The sequence below is a fragment of the Bombus vancouverensis genome, chromosome 5 (assembly GCF_051014615.1).
Source record: "Bombus vancouverensis nearcticus chromosome 5, iyBomVanc1_principal, whole genome shotgun sequence".
Lineage (NCBI taxonomy): Eukaryota > Metazoa > Arthropoda > Insecta > Hymenoptera > Apidae > Bombus > Bombus vancouverensis.
This window is the reverse complement of record NC_134915.1, coordinates 14,217,976-14,235,289: the sequence shown is the minus strand read 5'-3', so window position 1 is coordinate 14,235,289 and position 17,314 is coordinate 14,217,976. Positions and strand designations below refer to the sequence as shown.

The 17,314-nt window shown below is 31.0% G+C and overlaps 5 protein-coding genes across 11 annotated transcripts in view; 2 read left to right on the top strand and 3 right to left on the bottom strand.

Moving 5' to 3' along the window:
• Src64B (Tyrosine-protein kinase Src64B) overlaps positions 1 to 1,279 on the bottom strand; it is an 86,845-nt gene extending 85,566 nt beyond the window's left edge. For 2 of the 3 annotated variants that reach the window (XM_033338361.2, XM_033338364.2), the window contains exon 1: positions 961 to 1,278. The gene's annotated coding sequence lies outside the window, so the exon portion shown is untranslated. Of the gene's footprint in view, positions 1 to 960 lie in introns of all 3 variants that reach the window. The other variant, XM_033338365.2, reaches the window with a different exon arrangement.
• Positions 1,280 to 2,290: 1,011 nt separating this feature from the next.
• On the top strand, positions 2,291 to 5,317 carry Uev1A (Ubiquitin-conjugating enzyme variant 1A). Of its 2 annotated transcripts, none has more exons than XM_033338423.2 (4): positions 2,291 to 2,545; positions 2,975 to 3,117; positions 3,375 to 3,500; positions 3,565 to 5,317. In XM_033338423.2, exons 1-4 carry the CDS (start codon positions 2,521 to 2,523, stop codon positions 3,703 to 3,705), a joined length of 435 nt encoding a protein of 144 aa, XP_033194314.1. In that variant the 5' UTR covers positions 2,291 to 2,520; the 3' UTR covers positions 3,706 to 5,317. The 2 variants fall into 2 exon arrangements, with proteins under 2 accessions (XP_033194314.1, XP_076474470.1); XM_076618355.1 differs by lacking the exon at positions 2,291 to 2,545 and adding an exon at positions 2,701 to 2,857.
• Positions 5,318 to 5,394: 77 nt separating this feature from the next.
• Cyt-c1 (Cytochrome c1) lies at positions 5,395 to 8,103 on the bottom strand. Of its 2 annotated transcripts, XM_033338421.2 has the most exons (9): positions 8,020 to 8,103; positions 7,758 to 7,874; positions 7,143 to 7,193; positions 6,752 to 6,900; positions 6,555 to 6,687; positions 6,262 to 6,426; positions 6,010 to 6,123; positions 5,810 to 5,944; positions 5,395 to 5,724 (listed from the first exon to the last, which is right to left on the bottom strand). In XM_033338421.2, the coding sequence occupies exons 2-9, from the start codon at positions 7,827 to 7,829 to the stop codon at positions 5,611 to 5,613; spliced, it is 933 nt and encodes a 310-aa protein (XP_033194312.1). In that variant the 5' UTR covers positions 7,830 to 7,874; positions 8,020 to 8,103; the 3' UTR covers positions 5,395 to 5,610. The 2 variants fall into 2 exon arrangements, with proteins under 2 accessions (XP_033194312.1, XP_033194313.1); XM_033338422.2 differs by lacking the exon at positions 8,020 to 8,103 and having other exon boundaries at positions 7,758 to 8,013.
• Positions 8,104 to 8,415: 312 nt separating this feature from the next.
• Positions 8,416 to 14,276, top strand: tral (LSM14 family protein trailer hitch). Of its 2 annotated transcripts, none has more exons than XM_033338380.2 (7): positions 8,416 to 8,628; positions 9,653 to 9,807; positions 9,945 to 10,131; positions 11,256 to 11,463; positions 11,581 to 11,862; positions 12,135 to 12,314; positions 12,412 to 14,276. In XM_033338380.2, the coding sequence occupies exons 1-7, from the start codon at positions 8,508 to 8,510 to the stop codon at positions 12,713 to 12,715; spliced, it is 1,437 nt and encodes a 478-aa protein (XP_033194271.1). In that variant the 5' UTR covers positions 8,416 to 8,507; the 3' UTR covers positions 12,716 to 14,276. The 2 variants fall into 2 exon arrangements, with proteins under 2 accessions (XP_033194271.1, XP_033194270.1); XM_033338379.2 differs by having other exon boundaries at positions 8,433 to 8,628; positions 9,945 to 10,236.
• Positions 14,277 to 14,454: 178 nt separating this feature from the next.
• LOC117158961 (15-hydroxyprostaglandin dehydrogenase [NAD(+)]) lies at positions 14,455 to 17,181 on the bottom strand. Of its 2 annotated transcripts, none has more exons than XM_033338384.2 (7): positions 17,041 to 17,181; positions 16,438 to 16,583; positions 16,230 to 16,356; positions 15,868 to 15,974; positions 15,615 to 15,788; positions 15,166 to 15,320; positions 14,455 to 15,080 (listed from the first exon to the last, which is right to left on the bottom strand). In XM_033338384.2, the coding sequence occupies exons 1-7, from the start codon at positions 17,042 to 17,044 to the stop codon at positions 14,846 to 14,848; spliced, it is 948 nt and encodes a 315-aa protein (XP_033194275.2). In that variant the 5' UTR covers positions 17,045 to 17,181; the 3' UTR covers positions 14,455 to 14,845. The 2 variants fall into 2 exon arrangements, with proteins under 2 accessions (XP_033194275.2, XP_076474732.1); XM_076618617.1 differs by lacking the exon at positions 17,041 to 17,181 and adding an exon at positions 16,808 to 16,948.
• Between the last annotated feature and the right edge of the window lie 133 nt (positions 17,182 to 17,314).

Sequence of the window (17,314 nt, the reverse complement as noted above, 5' to 3'; positions counted from 1 at the left end):
ACGGTTCACTACCGAGATCATTCATTGACAACAATGTTGAACGATCACGGATGGAAAGTAGACAGGATTTAATGGGTGAAAACTAACCGAGTTTATAATAGGTTCGTGGGACGCGAAACTATCGAAACTCGACTGTAGCTGCGACGATAGCGATTATCGTTTTGTTCGATTCCCCGTGAACATTTACGGCAGCCACCGTAAACCGACCGAGCGCGTTGTAACGCGATAGTACCACCCGTTTACGAGATGTTAGAAACCCATTGGCAACTAATAAATGAGATTTAAATATGCATGTATTTTGAGTAAACGCTATCTTTCGATTTCTTACACTAAAATGGATGACGAGTGCACTATTTGTTTTACGCACAGTTAGATTAAAATTTGGTCACCGTTTTGGATATATTTTGTCATCTTCAAAGGTGCTTTGTATCTATATAATTAATAGATACAATAACAATGTTTATCGTATGAAAATAAAATGTATAAAGATGATTTTATACATTTCAATTAGAATAAGTTACAATATAATTCATCAAACGTTGAATTTTAGTCAATTGCGACAGAATACTACTTAATTACTACAAATTTTCGCTACAATATTTTTTACCGTGCCATTTGCTATTTATCTGTCTACGTGAAAAGCACTTGTTTTGATTCGATACCTTCTGTTTACAGTTCTTGCAATGATATGTTCCAACACTGACACAAATATTATTTAGACTAAAGACTCGTGTAAATGAACTGTTATAGAAGATGAACAAAATATAATTTCTTAAGAAAAGAATGCTTTCGAATATAATATTCAGAAATTACCACCAATGTGCGAAACTAAAGGTCAATGGCGTTCGTTTGTTTATTATGGTGAGCACTCCAATAGGTATACATATCTGTACGTATGTCAAACAGCACACACGGCTATCAAGGGAAACTTTTTATGCGAAAAATTCAAATTCTTTTTACCTGTGTTACAGCAGAAGTTTCGGCGTTCTTCGAGTAATCCGCGTTCAATGGAATATTCAATGAAACATACAGCACATTTTAACACACGTCGGAACACACTGTGCGCAGCCAAGAGTCAACGAATGCACCACGAGCAGACTGACAGTTACCACGGGTTGTTCATTATTAGAAAATCTGTCTTGCAGGCTGCTCTTGCGCAGCCGGCGCGATACTACCGACTTCCTCCCCTCTACGAGCTGACGCCATTTGTACCAACCAACCTTCCTTCCCTATAGTATTCGTATCGTTTATAACCGTATCGACGAAATACGGAGCCCCGACTCTACACACGAAATCCAATGTTTACAATAATATAAAATATTTACATCTACAGGATATCCCAAAATTGATGGCATAAATGAAGTTGACTAATTGTATACGAAAAAGCAAGTGGAAAATATAGAATAAACTTTTGTCATTTGAGATTTCGTTTTCAAAAAAGTTGAATTTGAATATTTGTTTAGCATATGTGAATTTAGCTAATTACCATCTGGGTACAAGTAAACAATCAGCAGGAGATTATTCCACATGCAAAAATAAATGAAAAAAGTAAAATAACACTTTTCTGTTTAAGGCCTTGTTTTCAAAAAATTAAAATTTGAATGTGTTTAGTTAAGAATAGACCTGGTATACGTGTACTTCATCGATTTTCAAATTTTGTTTTCACAGAAACGAAACGACCTACGAAGAAATTTTGTTCTCTATTTTCGACTTACCACTTACATATTTTCATACGTAGACTAACCTCCTCTCCAGCACGGAATTAACCAAGTTCAAGTATATGTATATACTCGATAAATTTTCAAACTCGATTTTCTCGAAAACGAAATATAAATAAAAAACAAACCTCAAATAAAAAAAATTTATTCCGTATTTCCGACTTACTTTTTCGTGTAGAATCATTCCTACCTATCTTATTTATACCATTAATACTGAAACATCTTGTATAAATTGTAATTTGAATATAAGCATCGACCTATGAAATTTTATAATTTCAATTAAAAAATTTGTAGATAATCTTCTTTATAACAAAAATCATTATTAATATATATTAATACTCTATCATTTTCTTTACATTTTTTATAGAAAATAATTTATATCAGTAGAAGGAATAAAATTCGTTTAAAATGATTGAACTGTCAAATTTTGTAATGTTACAATCATATGACTATAAATATCATAAATGTTGTGTTTCTAAATTTGGAAAATGAAAAAAATTGCCTTAGAGTTTGTAAAAACAACGATAGTAATTACAAAATATGAAACTTATGATGTGATAATCCCGTCTAGAAAGTGAATAGTCTGTGGAAACAGACAACCTCACGGAGGTTGGCTGAATTTTCGCAAAGTGAATTTCACTTGAATATTAGATATTATTTTCTTCGTCTTAGCTTTGGGTGATGAAAGATTCGCATTATAGTTGAATTGTATGTTCTAAAGTGAATTCGTTTCGGGTACATTATTTGGTGTTATTTGCTATTCTTTAGAAAAATATACAGCGCTTCATAAAAATAAGATATCATGGCGGTACCTACTACCGGTGTAGGTAAGTATTTTATGTCTGTTTTACGGACCAAAGATGGGAACAGCAAGTAGGTCTCGTACTTTTACAAATTTCAAGAGTTAAGGTTAATAAATGATATAAATAAAATATCGTTGTGAAAATTACATCTACGAAATTTCGGTAAAATACAAGAGCAGACGTGTAATGTTATAATAAGTTATCACGCACAGTAAACGTGTATAAAACTAATCAATGATTCGTCAACGTTTCGAAAATATCAGTATTATTTTGTTTTTTTTCATATATATAAAATTATATATATTGGCGAGGAGATTATGAAAATATGAACAAGAGGCAAGTTACACTATGTCTAAAATCATAGAGTCATAACCTGTATTTGTTTCACTGGTTTTAATTAATAAGATTTCACTCATAGTTCCGTGGAAGATAACTTTAGTTTTATGTTTTTAGTTGTGCCTCGAAACTTTCGTTTATTAGAAGAATTAGAACAAGGTCAAAAAGGTGTAGGTGATGGTACAATCAGTTGGGGCTTGGAAAACGATGATGACATGACTCTTACGCATTGGACTGGAATGATAATTGGACCACCTAGAGTAATTTTTTCTAAGTTTTTAATTCTACTTCGATAAATTAATTTCAGTTATATTATTTTAATTATCTATGTAATATCTTTTTTGTTATTCTAAAATCTTTTCATGAATTTGTATTGTATAAATATAAATCAGAGAATTAACTATGTTAAAAGTCAAATAAAATTAATAAAACTGATAACTGTTATTATTAATAACAGGAAAATATTTTAATATCACTAACCAAATATGTTACTTATAAAGTATATGACATTTTTTAGACACCATATGAAAATAGGATGTATAGTTTGAAAATTGACTGTGGTCAGAGATATCCAGATGACGCTCCCAATGTAAGATTTTTAAGCAGGATCAATATGAATTGTATCAACAGCACTACTGGTGCAGTAAGTATCACTTTTTCTCAGTTTCAGTGAAATAGGAATATGTATTTGATTTTAAATTTTATAGGTTGATAACCGCAGTGTACCAGTACTTGCAAAATGGCAACGAGAATATACAATTAAGACAGTTCTTCAAGAACTTCGCCGTTTAATGACATTGAAAGAAAATATGAAATTGTCTCAGCCTCCAGAGGGTAGCACTTTTTAGCCTAACCACATGTAAACACAACACCTCTTCCTTTCTGTGGTAGCATGGGGCGAGATACAATAAAGGTACCAAATAATATTAAATGGGTGCCGAATAAAGACATATACTAAGAAGTGACATCTGTATAAAAAAAGCAAGGGGGATAATGACTATAAAAGTTGATTCAGTGTTTTCAATTTAGTAAAACATTTACTTACAAAATTCATAAATCATTTACTAATTATTTCTTAAATATGAAGCATATTTCATATACATATATAACATAACATATATATACTTGTATGATATATATATGTTTATATGTGTAAAATTACTATTTTCATTTTAATATTTTAAAACCATGCACACATATTTAATTTAAGGAAATGCTGTTTCAGCTTTTTAAGTTAATACAATCTAAAACAAAAGTCATATTTTGATTCTTAAAACTGGAAACACAGACTGTGTAATAAAAGTAATAATCACTAAGAATAACTTATGCCTTCAAAGTTTTTTAAATGAAACAAAATTGCCTGAATGACATTTCAGTTTGTGCATAAGTGCCATTTCATGATTTATGGAGGTGTCTCAGTAATTACTATTGTAGACAATTCTAAATTTTAATAATTTATATTTCTGTGTGCTCATTTTTATCAAGCCTTACTTTATTTCTTCTCTGTTAGTTGTTATTAAGATTTTAGCAAATAGCAGGTTGTTGAGATCAATATTTAATGTAATAATGTGCCTTTTTGTGCTAGTAGCATAAAAGTGAGCATATATTGAGCGTGTTTGGTTGAGACATCATCCAAGAACGGCCTCTTATTCTATAAAAAAAAGTATTTCTTAACTGATAAACAAATTGTGTTACAATTGAAAATATAAAGTAATAACTTGATTTGTAATAACATGTGGTTAATGGTATAGTGTTTTGCATCATTGTATACATCAATTTATGAAGCATTAGATTAAAAATGCTTAACTTTCCATATATTCCACTATTTATATATTAGAAATATATTTTCAGTTTCTTCTTATGATTATAGTGCAGATATAGTGCAAACATGTATTATTTACTCTTTGATCAAAGCTTCATAATTGATGTATTAATAAAATCATACTTAACTTTTAATAAATATCCAAAGTACCATAAGTAGTTTTTCAATGATTAGGGAACCAGGTTTGAATGCTAGTGTAATTCTATCATGAATTGCCATGAACTATACCGTTCCCATAAAGTTGTATACAGAGGGGAAGAAAAGTTTTCCATAATTATGTTACATTTTAGAAAAAAAGAGAAAGAGAAATATAATCATAAATTATTTCAAACATAATATAATTTTTTGAAATTTTATTGTCCAAATTGTAGCGATGTTGATCCTTACTTTTAAAGTAAATCCAAACCAAAGTATGAGATTTTTAACACAAGATCACATTTATCGTGTAATATTATTAAATTCTCAACTACCTGAAACATTATACATACCTCTTCATTAGCTTTGCATTTCAGTATTACACTATAAGTAATGTAATAGTGTAATCCAATTCATACTAATAAAAATATTAAATAATTATTACTCCATGTCGATGAAGTCAAGCTTAAAAAAAAAATAAACAAATTTCTTTAGAAATTATCTTTAAATCGTTTTTTCATTCCTTATAATATTTATATTTAGGAAATTTTTTTGTTTAGGCAATGAATATATAATTAAATAAGTTTAACAATTTATTTCAATCTGACGATGACATTGATTGTAGTTATATGTACAAGGCAATTGACGTATTAAATAAACGTTTACAGTTCCGTGCAATTATGTTTTTGCAACGTTCAAACAAGGTATAAAACTACATTCCAATATTCGAACCTAACATCGTCGGATTATTTTCGTCGAGCTAATATAGCTTTATAGGTGAAATTTTATTACTTTATTACTGTCGTTTATATCTCGGAGTGAAAAGTATTTTAGTATTTTTCACAGTTGACCATTTTAGTTTCTTCCAATATACGACCAGTGGTAATGCTATTGCACCCAAACCAATGACCTGCAAACAAGTAATAATTATGTAATTTTTAGATTAATAATAATTGAATATATTTCAACAAATATATATTAATATAAATTATTACCTTAATAGTCATTTTCTTTCTTTCATCAAATTCAGAATTTGATGTCCACATAAGAAATTCAACAACATCTTTTGCTACTTGAGAAGCACTTGCAGGAGTGCCATCTGTATATTCTACCACTTCATCATAGATAATCTAAAATATTATACAATTAATTTAGGAATCAATTTTATGTAAGTATCTTAATTACGCTGACTTACTTGTGGCATACCAACAGCTCCATTAACAAAGTAAGGATTGAAATATTGACCCTCTCTCATAGTAAGGCCAGCTGGTGCATCACAGTACCCAGTTAACAATGAAAATATATAATTCTAGAATATAAAGTATGATTCATGTTTAAGAATACTCTACTTCTAGAATATTAATAATTTGTTTCAAATAAAATTGATAAAACGTATATAATATTCAATTTAGGAATTATGTAAGAAAATTTAATTTAATCAATTTACCTCTCCATTATGTGATGCATTAACAATGTATGTTAGGTCTGGTGGATAGGCACCATTATTTGCTGCTCTAGCAGCTTCTTCATTTGGATATGGAGATGGTATTGTATCAGATAATTTACCAGGACGCATGAAATAAGCTCCTGTATCATCAGGACCATCTTGAACCTATATTAGCAAATATATTCCTCAACGTATATTTTATTAATATTGTGCAATTAGCTTATTAATTTTTATTCCATGCTATTTATATCTTTATACGTTTAACACTACTTTAACTGCCTAAAAGTATTTACCTGATATTCTTCTGCAATAGCTTTTACTTCTTCTTCTGTATGTGTAACACCCACAAGATGGCGAAAAGCCATAAATTGTAGACTATGACAGGCTGAACATACATTTTTATATACTTCCCAACCTCGTCGGAGACTAAATAACAACAAATATATATATTTAAAACTTACTGGTTACCTTTTATAATACTTTTAATTACCTCTTATGATCTAGTGAAGAAAACATTCCATAGAAACCCCATTTGTACGTTGGTGCATGTGCCACCTGATCAAAAGCTTTTACAGATTGATCCAAAGCATAAATTAATGCACTAATACCTCCAGCTGTTACTCCTAAACATGCTAACAGCTGTAATTATTTTAATTATATAAGTATTTTAAAATGGATCTTTATATTCCATATATGTATATATATAGGTAAGATATATATATTATGATATTTAAATTATTTAAAACTTACTACAAAAATGTGTATATATATATATATATATGTATATGTATTCATATATTTAGTGACTTTATACTTTATTGGTTGTACATTAGGAATAAGGATAGGGATGCATCTTCAATTGATTAGACAAATACACATACCACTTTTCTACCTTTAGACCATTGGTTTGCAGTAGAGAAATTATGTACCTGCTAAATTAAAATTTAAATATCAAATAGAGTTTTCAACCTGCAATACAATATTTTTTATTTTGAACTTAATCAAATTTGTAACATATTTTGGAGTAGTAGATATTGACAACTATTTATACTAATTTTGCTATTATCTGTTTTAATTTGTTATAAAAGATATATAGTTATTTAAATAATGTAATATTTCGAGTACTTTAAGTTATAAATTTGATTTTCTGAAGCTACCCACATAATTTAAGATATGTTTGGTCACAGCAACATCACAATTTTCTATGCTGATAACTATTACATAACATCGAATAAAATGTCTTCAAAATCTTGTTGAATTTATTATCCTGTTATAAAACATGCTTAATTAGAATTGGAAAGGTAACAGACGATACAAAATTAAAGTATTTTCTAAGAAAAATGTCATAGCAGCCGACAAGCTGTATAGTTCGTCAAGAGATCCGTATTAGTTTCAATACTTCAATATTATAAGAATGATAGGCAAATAAAGAATTATATTTTTCGAATAGACATATTAATATATCTAAAAACAGTTGACATTTTTAAATTACATACCTGGTTAAATAATGTTCCATAATTCGATTTCAAAAGACCGAATTTACAAACCCGACCCAATGAAGCCGCCATGTTGGCCAAAGGTACAATGTGCAAGATTCTTAGTCAATTAAATATCTGCACAATAAATAGATTATATGCTAGTGGAACAATAATTGCTCACATCGATTAAATTTTCCTATTGTCACACATAATTCTTGCATGCATTCACAAACTTTGTTCAGAAGGAAAAGGCATACATTCAAAAGCCGTAGGTACTTACACAACTTCTAATATCTAAGGCGACTTTAATCAAGGATACCAATATAGTAAGCTCAACTTTTAAATGGTTCCATCAGATATCTTTTTCTTTCGTGTACGATGTTTTTTTCTACAAACATAATAAGCATAAGCAATGCGTTTTCTTAGGTTTCGAAGATAACAATATTTAATGGCTATAGCCACAAGTTATTTAAAATTCGTTTCAAATCGTTTATGGGTACAATATCGTACGAATAAAATATTTATTTACTTTTTTCGGTGATATCTCGTTGCTTTCTATTTCTAATATTTTATTTATTTTTCAACTTGATTACATTTGAAATTTGTAAACTATTTGTAAATATATAGGGGGTGTGGCGCATGCGCAATTTCTGTTGGTAGACTTGGCAGTTCGCTGTCGACCATTGGTGTCAGCTGGTGGTTTCGTCAGATGGTATCGTGAATCCTGTAATATCACATCGATCACCGTGCAGAGGAAGGAGATTCAAGATGAGCGGAGGAATGCCAGAATTAGGCTCAAAGATTAGTTTAATATCGAAAGCAGATATTCGTTATGAGGGGCGACTTTTTACTGTTGATCCTCAAGAATGCACGATTGCTCTAGCTAATGGTGAGTCTGAAATCAAGATGGATACCGAAATCAGTTTTGCCGCTGTTTCATTTCCCGGCTATCTTGTTTTAATAAGCGTCATTCTTCATATTCGACTATCTTTTCGTTTTACCTCCCTGTGTCCCGTTTACGTATCTTCTACAAAAATTTCATGATTGTGTATTTGTTGTATTCGAAAACGTTTATGGAACAGTCGGTATTTGATTCATCCGGTAAAACTTTGATGCAAAACAACCGGGGTCACCCGTCACTTATAACGGGTGTTTTGTACTTTATTTGAATGTATACTTTGAAATTTACTCGATTATTTGACATACTTTTACTTCTAATAAATATATCAAACGTTCACAGAGCACTCTTAAATTCGTAACAATTATTCTTAGATACAAAAAAGTAGAAACAAGTCTCTGTCAGATAATATTATTCAAATGAATAGTTGTACATTTTATTTTGTATCTCAGAGCAATAATTAAAATTTTAGAAGATTTTTCATAATAAGCGCATATTTAATTTTGTAATATTTCTTTATTTAATGTTACTATGTTGGATTTTCTTCCTATAGCTTTAAATTGAAATGGAAGAAACAAATAGAATTTAAATCATAGAATATCTATTTGATTAGGATTCAATATTTTCAATCATAATATAACTGCTATTATGTTTATGTGGAGTTTGAAAGCCATTACTTATAATCTACCATTGTATGGGATGTTTATGTTCTATACTTGCCCTGTTTATGTCTTATGTCCTTCCTTTTTTCTGTCATATTACAGAGCTGTTCCAATAAATCGTTAAAATTTAAATTGTATGATATGGGTTTCAATTTATTCATATTATTGAATTTTAATTTTCATCTGTATTATTATATTAGATAGTGTATATCTTCATTTTATATTTAATTTTATAATTATGTAATTATGACAATTACTTTTGAAAATAATAATAAAAATGTAATAAATAAATATCTTATTTCATTTATTTGATTCTTTAAAATATGTAATATTTTATTTTTTTCTCAATATAGTACGTTCTTTTGGCACCGAAGATAGAGAAACTCAACTTCCAGTGGCTCCACAAAATCAAGTATATGAATATATTCTATTCCGTGGTTCAGATATTAAAGATATTAGAGTTGTCAACAATGTCAGTTCTATTCCAAATGATCCAGCCATTGTGCAGGTAATTATAACTTATGTATTTTTCTCTTTTAATATTTTCCAAATGAAATTTTAATAGGCAATACTAAACCTAAATAATAAAGGGTAGGTCAGTATTATCTATAATGCTGATTGCTAAATAATTCTGGTTATTTATAGATGACGGTACAGCCGTCTATGAGCCAGCAATCATACCAGCCACAGCCTAGTTATGCTCATCCAATGATGGGCCCAATGGGTGGACAGTATGGAACACCCTATGGCATGACAATGGGCACCATGGGACCTGTAATGGGAATGCCAACTTCTGCTAGAGATCCTCGTGGACCAATAAATAAACAGCCAAGTGAGTTGAGCTTGGGCTCTGCTGAACCCAATGCCATCTCTATCCCAAACTCACTACCGACGGCCAATGTCGACCCATTACCAAAAGACCAATCTCTGGAAGATGGTAAACTGTTTTTGCTATGAACTATCCCTTGCCAATGGCATGCTTGATGCTTCTCTGGTAATGCTTGCTAACTTCACTTGTAATATTATTGTCTTTTCTTCTTTGTTTTATTGTGTTTCTTCTTTTAATTGCTTATCAATCATTGCTTATGCTGTGTGACATACATTTTTATTATGACTTGATTTGCATTTGAATTTTATATTGTCAATCTTTTTGGGTGATTTTGATTGAATTTGAGTGCATTTTATCTCATATTTATTAATATTTTTATACATATATAAGAATATATGTATAGTTATTTATTACAAATTTTTAATATTATTTTGATATAATGTTTTGTTTAATATAATCTGTTACAATATAATTACGCTTTTATATTAATGTTTGCTTTCTTATGTTAGTAGTTAATTCATACCGTTAATTTTTAAAAATATTTATTTAAGCAATAACAAACAATTTAACGTTATTTACATTATTACTTAATGTGTATAATTTTTTAAGTTAAGACAAATATTTAATATTATATTGCCAATAAATATTTAAGATAATGAAATAATAGTATTCCAGTTTCAATATTTGAATTGATTTGTTGATATATTTGTGGCTTATAAGATATATTTATATGCACATGAATTTTGATAGCTTTTTATATTTTGACAATGCATGACAATTTCTTTATTGCATTTATAATTTGTAATTTTGCCCTAAGAATATGCATTTGATTTTCATTTAAATAGCGTTAGAAGCATTATGCACTAGCAAGTAACATGATAGCAAGAACAGTTGAAATTTCAGGTAGAAATCGTTTTATAAGATTAGTTTTTGTGCAATGTATGTTTAATGTAGTACTTTGCAATCATACTTCAATTAGAGCTAGAATTGGAAATTTAATACATATTTTAAATATTCCATATATTATATCACGTTTAAATAAATATTTGACCTCGAAATTCTTATTCGTGGTATTGCTCACATGGTATAGGATATAACATGCATGTTTATCCACCTTACTTTCACAGGTGTATTAGATCTGATTAGTGGAGGTTCACGATCAACAACTCCAACTTCCTCTTTATTGACGCGAAAGAGTCCAACTATGGATCAGGGTATCCAGGTGGGCCATCAACAACAACAGCAGCAGCAACAACAGCAGAGCGGAAATGTTGGCAAGCTTGGTGAAAAGACGAATATGCGAAGCATTCAACCTGCTCGGCGCGATCACGATAGGTAATAAATATTACAATATATCTATATTTGAACGTTAAAGAACTAAACTTTAATTAAATCAATTTAAATTAACTGTTGTTAGTATTCCTAGATACATTTATATATTCTTATCTTCAGCCATAGCGGCAATAAAACGGGAGGCACTGTATCTCAATATAACGAAGGAAAGCGTGATACAATGAAACAAGATGGTCAACTGCAAGGACAAGGTAGTCATAATCAAGGTGGTCGAGGAAATCGTGGTGGATGGATGAATCGTGGAAATATGCGCGGAAGAGGAAGAGGTCGCGGCGGTTTTAGAAATCAGCCTGGTAATGCTGGTGCCAAACCCAAGAATACACTGAAATTCGATAATGATTATGACTTCGAACAAGCCAATACTGAGTTCGAGGAATTGAGGTATGTATTTTAGATAAACACATACATATATATGTAGTATATAGCATGGTACTGCCGGATTCTTTTCAAGTATGTTTGAAACGACGTATGTGGATACCATGCAAAATCAACGATATGCGTCTTTGAAACAATATATTTTTATTATAATATCCTTTGCTTACGCAACGCATCAACATATCCATTATCTGTAGACTATAAATAGATATAAACTTGTCTACTTAAAAGATAATTGAAAATGAATTAAAATTTACTTCTTGTATGATGTATTTTAGATCTCAGTTAGCAAAAACGAAAATTGATGCCGGTGCTGATAACGAAAAGAAGGATGATAGTGGTAACGAAACAGGAGCCGGTGAAGGAGAGCCCGAGGAAGAACCTGAGATAGTTCATTATGACAAGTCCAAATCTTTCTTCGATAATATCAGCTGTGAAGCTGTTGAGAGGAGTAAAGGGTAAGTTGACGAATTTTCAATTTAATAATATATAGTTTAAAGTTTTATAATTAAAATTTATATAAAAAATCGTATGAATAATTTTTTTTTATTTCAGACGATTCCAACGTACGGACTGGAGGACAGAGCGTAAATTGAACTCTGAAACATTTGGTGTAGCGTCAACGAGACGTGGTGGTTTTCGTGGACGCGGTTACTATAATCGTGGAATGGGAGGCATGTATCGAGGTGGTGGTGGTGCAGGTGGTTCTGGCTTCCGAGGTGGTTATAGAGGTTCCAGAGGTGGAAATCGTAAACCCGCTAATCAGCAGCAACAGAATAATCCTGGCAGTCAAAATCGTACGACCAACGAACAATCTACTACTCAGTCGCAGCAGAATAGTCGCGTTGTATCTTTTTGAATGAACAATGCGCTATTATATGTATAAGTATTCACTCTAGATTAAGATTTTTACGATACATGCTCTGCCCTTATGGACTGATTTGAATCGAGTCTAAAATGGATTCAATGACTCAAAGGAACAAAAGAAAAAAGGAAAGAAGTTATTTAAGAGAACTTTACCGTGAATTTTTTGAATTATCATGCAGGAACGTAGGAGACTAATCAATGCTTTGCAGATCCTGCGTTTAGAGTTTCTGGACAAATAATCTTGTTGTTACAAGTAGTTAATTTTCGAAAACTCGATATTCAAAGCCATTATGTCCTACGAATTAAGGAATCGTCGAATGCTTCTGAATGTAATTAAGTACAATACACGCCAGACGGTAGAATATTTGCAAAGGAATGTATACAAAGCAACAAGTTTTAAATTTTCTGTTAATCTTTTTTTTTGAACATTATTAATTTATTCGACAAGCATGCAACTACGATTAAGTGAACAATAAGAATGTAATGGAAACTTTTGTAATACAATGTGAAAAAGTAGCACGAAACGATTTCAAGAAAGATGGCGAAGACGAAGAAGAAGATGACTAATTAATTTTTCGTATTGCATGTGTTGCGATATTTTTGAAACAAAACACATAAAACACTAACTGTTCTTTACAGATTTTTTGTGAGTAAAAAATGAAATAAAGGAAGATTAGAAAAGGAGGAAATGGAGGAATATGCATAAAATTGCAGAGTAGAATAGGACAATATATTATGGTTATTTGGAACAGTCAAAACTTTATTTATTTATAATGACCGTGTATGCGAATTAAGCTGGAATAATTATTTTACTCACATATTTACCAGGGGGTTTTGATTTTCGAACAGGAACGTTAAATTGTTCCTTATATAAAGAAAAAAAGAAAAAAAAGATTGATTTTGTATGATTCATAGAGATACGCGTGCGCATGCGAAGCCGAATCGTACATCGATTGTATTGACTATTAGTTTTTGAAATATTGAACGTAGTATGCTAGTGAAAGAGAAAATGTGAGTGCGAATGCCTTCTTGTAATTCGACTGCGTTTAATAGCTCCGAATTTCGAAGAAATCGTTTGATGTACGAGAACGTTCTCGCGCTGATCGCGGATAGCGTTGCGAGAGTAAGACTCTAGAAACATGATAATGTCCTTAACAATATAAGACGCAAACAAAAAACAAAGGCAGAATAAGTATATTATTTGCGACTGTTATTTTCTTATGGCTCATATGGAGTCCCAAGCGTATACAGATATATACATACATAACATGAGATTTAGTTACATATAAATCGAAAATCTCCATAAGCTACCAGTAAAGTTGCAAAGTAAAGTAAAACTACAAAAAAATTATAAAGCATATATGAATAAAGATAAGTAAAGTAAGAAGGAATATGGGGAAAGAAAAAATATAACTTTTAAGTTTTATGCATTGCGTGTGTAAAGAAATGCACAGTACATGCGGTTTTCCGATGAAGAATTTTTGTTTTGTACAGCGGATATTGTGATTCCCAATGCTGAATAATACTGAAGTAATAAAATAATGTTTGTTGTACTCTTTAAGCCCACTAATTATTTCGAGAGGTTTGTTCGTATAATATTTGTCAATTATCATTGCGTTTTTCGTACTAAATAAACAAATTGCTTGTCAAACAAGGAGAAATGATAACATGAAAAAGCATTTGTAAATTGACATTATTGAACAAAGGTTGAAGAAATAAAAAAAGACTTGATCATATTACAAAACAAATATCATTATTGTCAACAATTGTAATTATTTAAGAAACCTCTTAAATATGGTCACGTTGATTTTATGTACAAAACATTGAGTATATATGTATGACTATCTATATAAATACTTAACATTGTATTAATGACTAACAAATACCAAGCAGTCTGCAGCTTGAACCTCTTTTCCTCAACAATTTTTCAAGTGATCGAAAAAGATGCAGTTTGATAGTTTCCGTCGACCATCGACAAATTTTCCATTCGAAATTCTCCACGTATGTTACTACGAGGGACTTTTTCAGGCAAGACGACAACACATCGTAGTGGTCCCAGTCTGAGAGCTTCTTGAATACCGCGGAAGATCATCATGATCAAAGATGTTTCGCCATGGTGCCGTCAAGCGCAGCTCATCAGGCCTGTTCGTGTATTGTCACAGACTTCTCTAATTGGCCGACCTTTTGTAATTACCTTGGTCTCAGCCAGCGTGAAATTGTTTTTGTAAGTACGTCGCAAACTACGTGGATTTGGAACATAGACCTCATATGGAGACCGACCATTTTCAATCACCCATATAGTACCGGATTCTGCGATTCTCAGTATTGACATTAGACCCTGAGCTACCACATACGGACTAATTGTAAGAAGAAAAACAGATTTAGTAATGAAAATTAGTTCTGTTAATTTTCAAAGTAAAATTTTTATGGAAAAGGACTCACGTTTGTATCGACAGCTGTTCGAGATTTTTTACGAAGTCCGCCTTCATAACACGAGAAAGTAATCTGTTTGGACTGTTCACTGTGAGGGCGGTTTCTGTCAGACCAGGACACAGAGTTATCACACGAACACCAGTCTTTTCGTACTGGTAAGAATCCTAAAGTAGATTTACATTAGTTTTTTTATTTAATCAAATTTGCTGTTTCTGATATCGTGTGTTTTGTAGGCTGATTATAATCTCTGAAGGAAAGCAAACGATATACGAAATAAAAAACAAATTAAGGTATTGAGAATGAATGATATTTAATAATAAATCTCATCATCATCAGTCATTTTTCTTTTTTCTTTTTTTTTATATTAACAACTAATAATAACAAATATTTTAACGACAGTACTTTTAAAATTACGAAATGTATATCATTCGATTAGTTCAGTCAAATAAATATCTTACCGCTAAAGATTGTGAAAGACCAATGATAGCATGTTTGGTGGCTGTGTAAATCGGAAGTTGAGCAGTGCTTTTAATATCTATATGTTGACTAATATTTACTAAAGTTCCTCCGTGTCCAAGTTGGTCTCTGCTCAAATATTTGGCAGCCAGTAATGCGGTGCAAACCATTCCTCCCTGACAAGATCGAGAAACAATAGAATACTTTTTGATTAAAACAAACGCAAATAAAAAATTAGAGCCCTTCATTACTTACAATATTAACCGCTATTTCTTTTTCCCATCGTCGTTCGTCCAAGATACCGGCATTATTTACAACAATATCGATGTCGTTCATGAAATTCAAAGCTTCCTCAAAAGCCGCTGTAATTGAAAAACGAATAAAAATTAATATATAATAAAAGGGAAGAAAAACACATGCAGGTAATTCATAACATATATCACAATCAGTTGGTTTCTAAAATCAAAATATTTATGTTCTTTTTAGATCAAGGTCCAGTCAACCAGTTTGCTTCTATCGTATATATTTTATCAGCTACATTTTAGAAACTCGTAAAAACTTAATAACGTGTTATCTAATCAATTATTGCTCTGTATGATACTGTATTTGATGCTCACCAGCCATAAGTTCGTAATTGGAGACATCGACGTGGATAAAGTGCACCTTTTTCTCGCCATAGGACTTTTCTACGCTCGATTCTATTCGCTTTCCGGTTTCAGCATCAATATCTAATATAGTTATTTTCTAAAAACCGATTTAATTTAAATGACAGAATACTTTTAAAATTTGATGTTATCTCTGGAATCGATTTACGAACACACTTACGTTTGTACCGTGTTTCAAAAAATGATTCATAAACGCATTCCCTAAACCTGCAGCGCCGCCGGTGATAAGCACATTTTTTCCAGAAACCAATCCATTTATCGCCTTCTCAGACGAGGAAGATCGTCTGCTTCTAGCGTCTTCATTCTCTGTAAAATTCACGCGTCATTAAAAATATCGTTTTACGTTTACGTAACAACTAAACTTTCACAAATAAGAGTTTTAATATTAGAATGTTCAAATGAAATATTTTAAAAGTACTGAAATATTCGAAGATGAAATTGCCACTTTAATAATGACACTTTATTGCGTGACAATTCGTTACTTCTTCCATTTAATAATAGCTTTTTTCATATAAACAAAAAATATTCACCATATACTGAAAAATCAATTCAAGAATCCTTCGATTTAATTCAACCCAATTATTCAAAATTATTTAATTAACTAATTATCAAGAAAAATTAATTTGAAATTTATTAAGGCGAGAAATTTTAAGCAAAATAATAGCATCTTTTATTCATTTTTCAAACCGAAATCATTCGAGTAAATGGTACTCTTCTTTATATATTTTATTTATTCACTCTAAAAGTACGCTTTAAAACGTACCCATTTTTGTCTAAAGGAAATCGCAAGAGAATCGGACACACGAGATAACGTTTACAAAGAAGCCACAAGACGGGGTTAACGTGTCTCGGTATACTAAAGTTCGATCGGTCTTTGCCGATGGTATTTATAAGCCAAGTCTTGGATTGTTATCGTGGAGGATGCCCCGTGGTTAGATGGATAACAGGGGCCGACTGTTTCTCTCCTCTCGCCGCTTCTATCCACGATGGACGATGACGAATAGCGAACAGTCGATAGCTTCTCTAATTAACCCTTC

What these genes read in the sequence shown, in the direction of transcription:
- Cyt-c1 (XM_033338421.2), bottom strand. Translation starts at nt 7,829, where the DNA reads ATGGCGGCTTCATTGGGTCGGGTTTGTAAATTCGGTCTTTTGAAATCG. An exon ending in ATGGAACATTATTTAACCAG is followed by an intron (nt 7,194 to 7,757) that starts GTATGTAATTTA and finishes ATTTTAATTTAG; the next exon opens with CAGGTACATAATTTCTCTAC. An exon ending in TCTTCACTAGATCATAAGAG is followed by an intron (nt 6,688 to 6,751) that starts GTAATTAAAAGT and finishes GTTGTTATTTAG; the next exon opens with TCTCCGACGAGGTTGGGAAG.
- LOC117158961 (XM_033338384.2), bottom strand. An exon ending in CAATTACGAACTTATGGCTG is followed by an intron (nt 15,975 to 16,229) that starts GTGAGCATCAAA and finishes TTTCAATTACAG; the next exon opens with CGGCTTTTGAGGAAGCTTTG. An exon ending in GAACAGCTGTCGATACAAAC is followed by an intron (nt 15,081 to 15,165) that starts GTGAGTCCTTTT and finishes TCTTACAATTAG; the next exon opens with TCCGTATGTGGTAGCTCAGG.
- tral (XM_033338379.2), top strand. Translation starts at nt 8,508, where the DNA reads ATGAGCGGAGGAATGCCAGAATTAGGCTCAAAGATTAGTTTAATATCG. An exon ending in ATGATCCAGCCATTGTGCAG is followed by an intron (nt 9,808 to 9,944) that starts GTAATTATAACT and finishes GGTTATTTATAG; the next exon opens with ATGACGGTACAGCCGTCTAT. An exon ending in AGACCAATCTCTGGAAGATG is followed by an intron (nt 10,237 to 11,255) that starts GTAAACTGTTTT and finishes TTACTTTCACAG; the next exon opens with GTGTATTAGATCTGATTAGT.
- Uev1A (XM_033338423.2), top strand. Translation starts at nt 2,521, where the DNA reads ATGGCGGTACCTACTACCGGTGTAG. An exon ending in GGTACCTACTACCGGTGTAG is followed by an intron (nt 2,546 to 2,974) that starts GTAAGTATTTTA and finishes TTATGTTTTTAG; the next exon opens with TTGTGCCTCGAAACTTTCGT. An exon ending in TGATAATTGGACCACCTAGA is followed by an intron (nt 3,118 to 3,374) that starts GTAATTTTTTCT and finishes GACATTTTTTAG; the next exon opens with ACACCATATGAAAATAGGAT.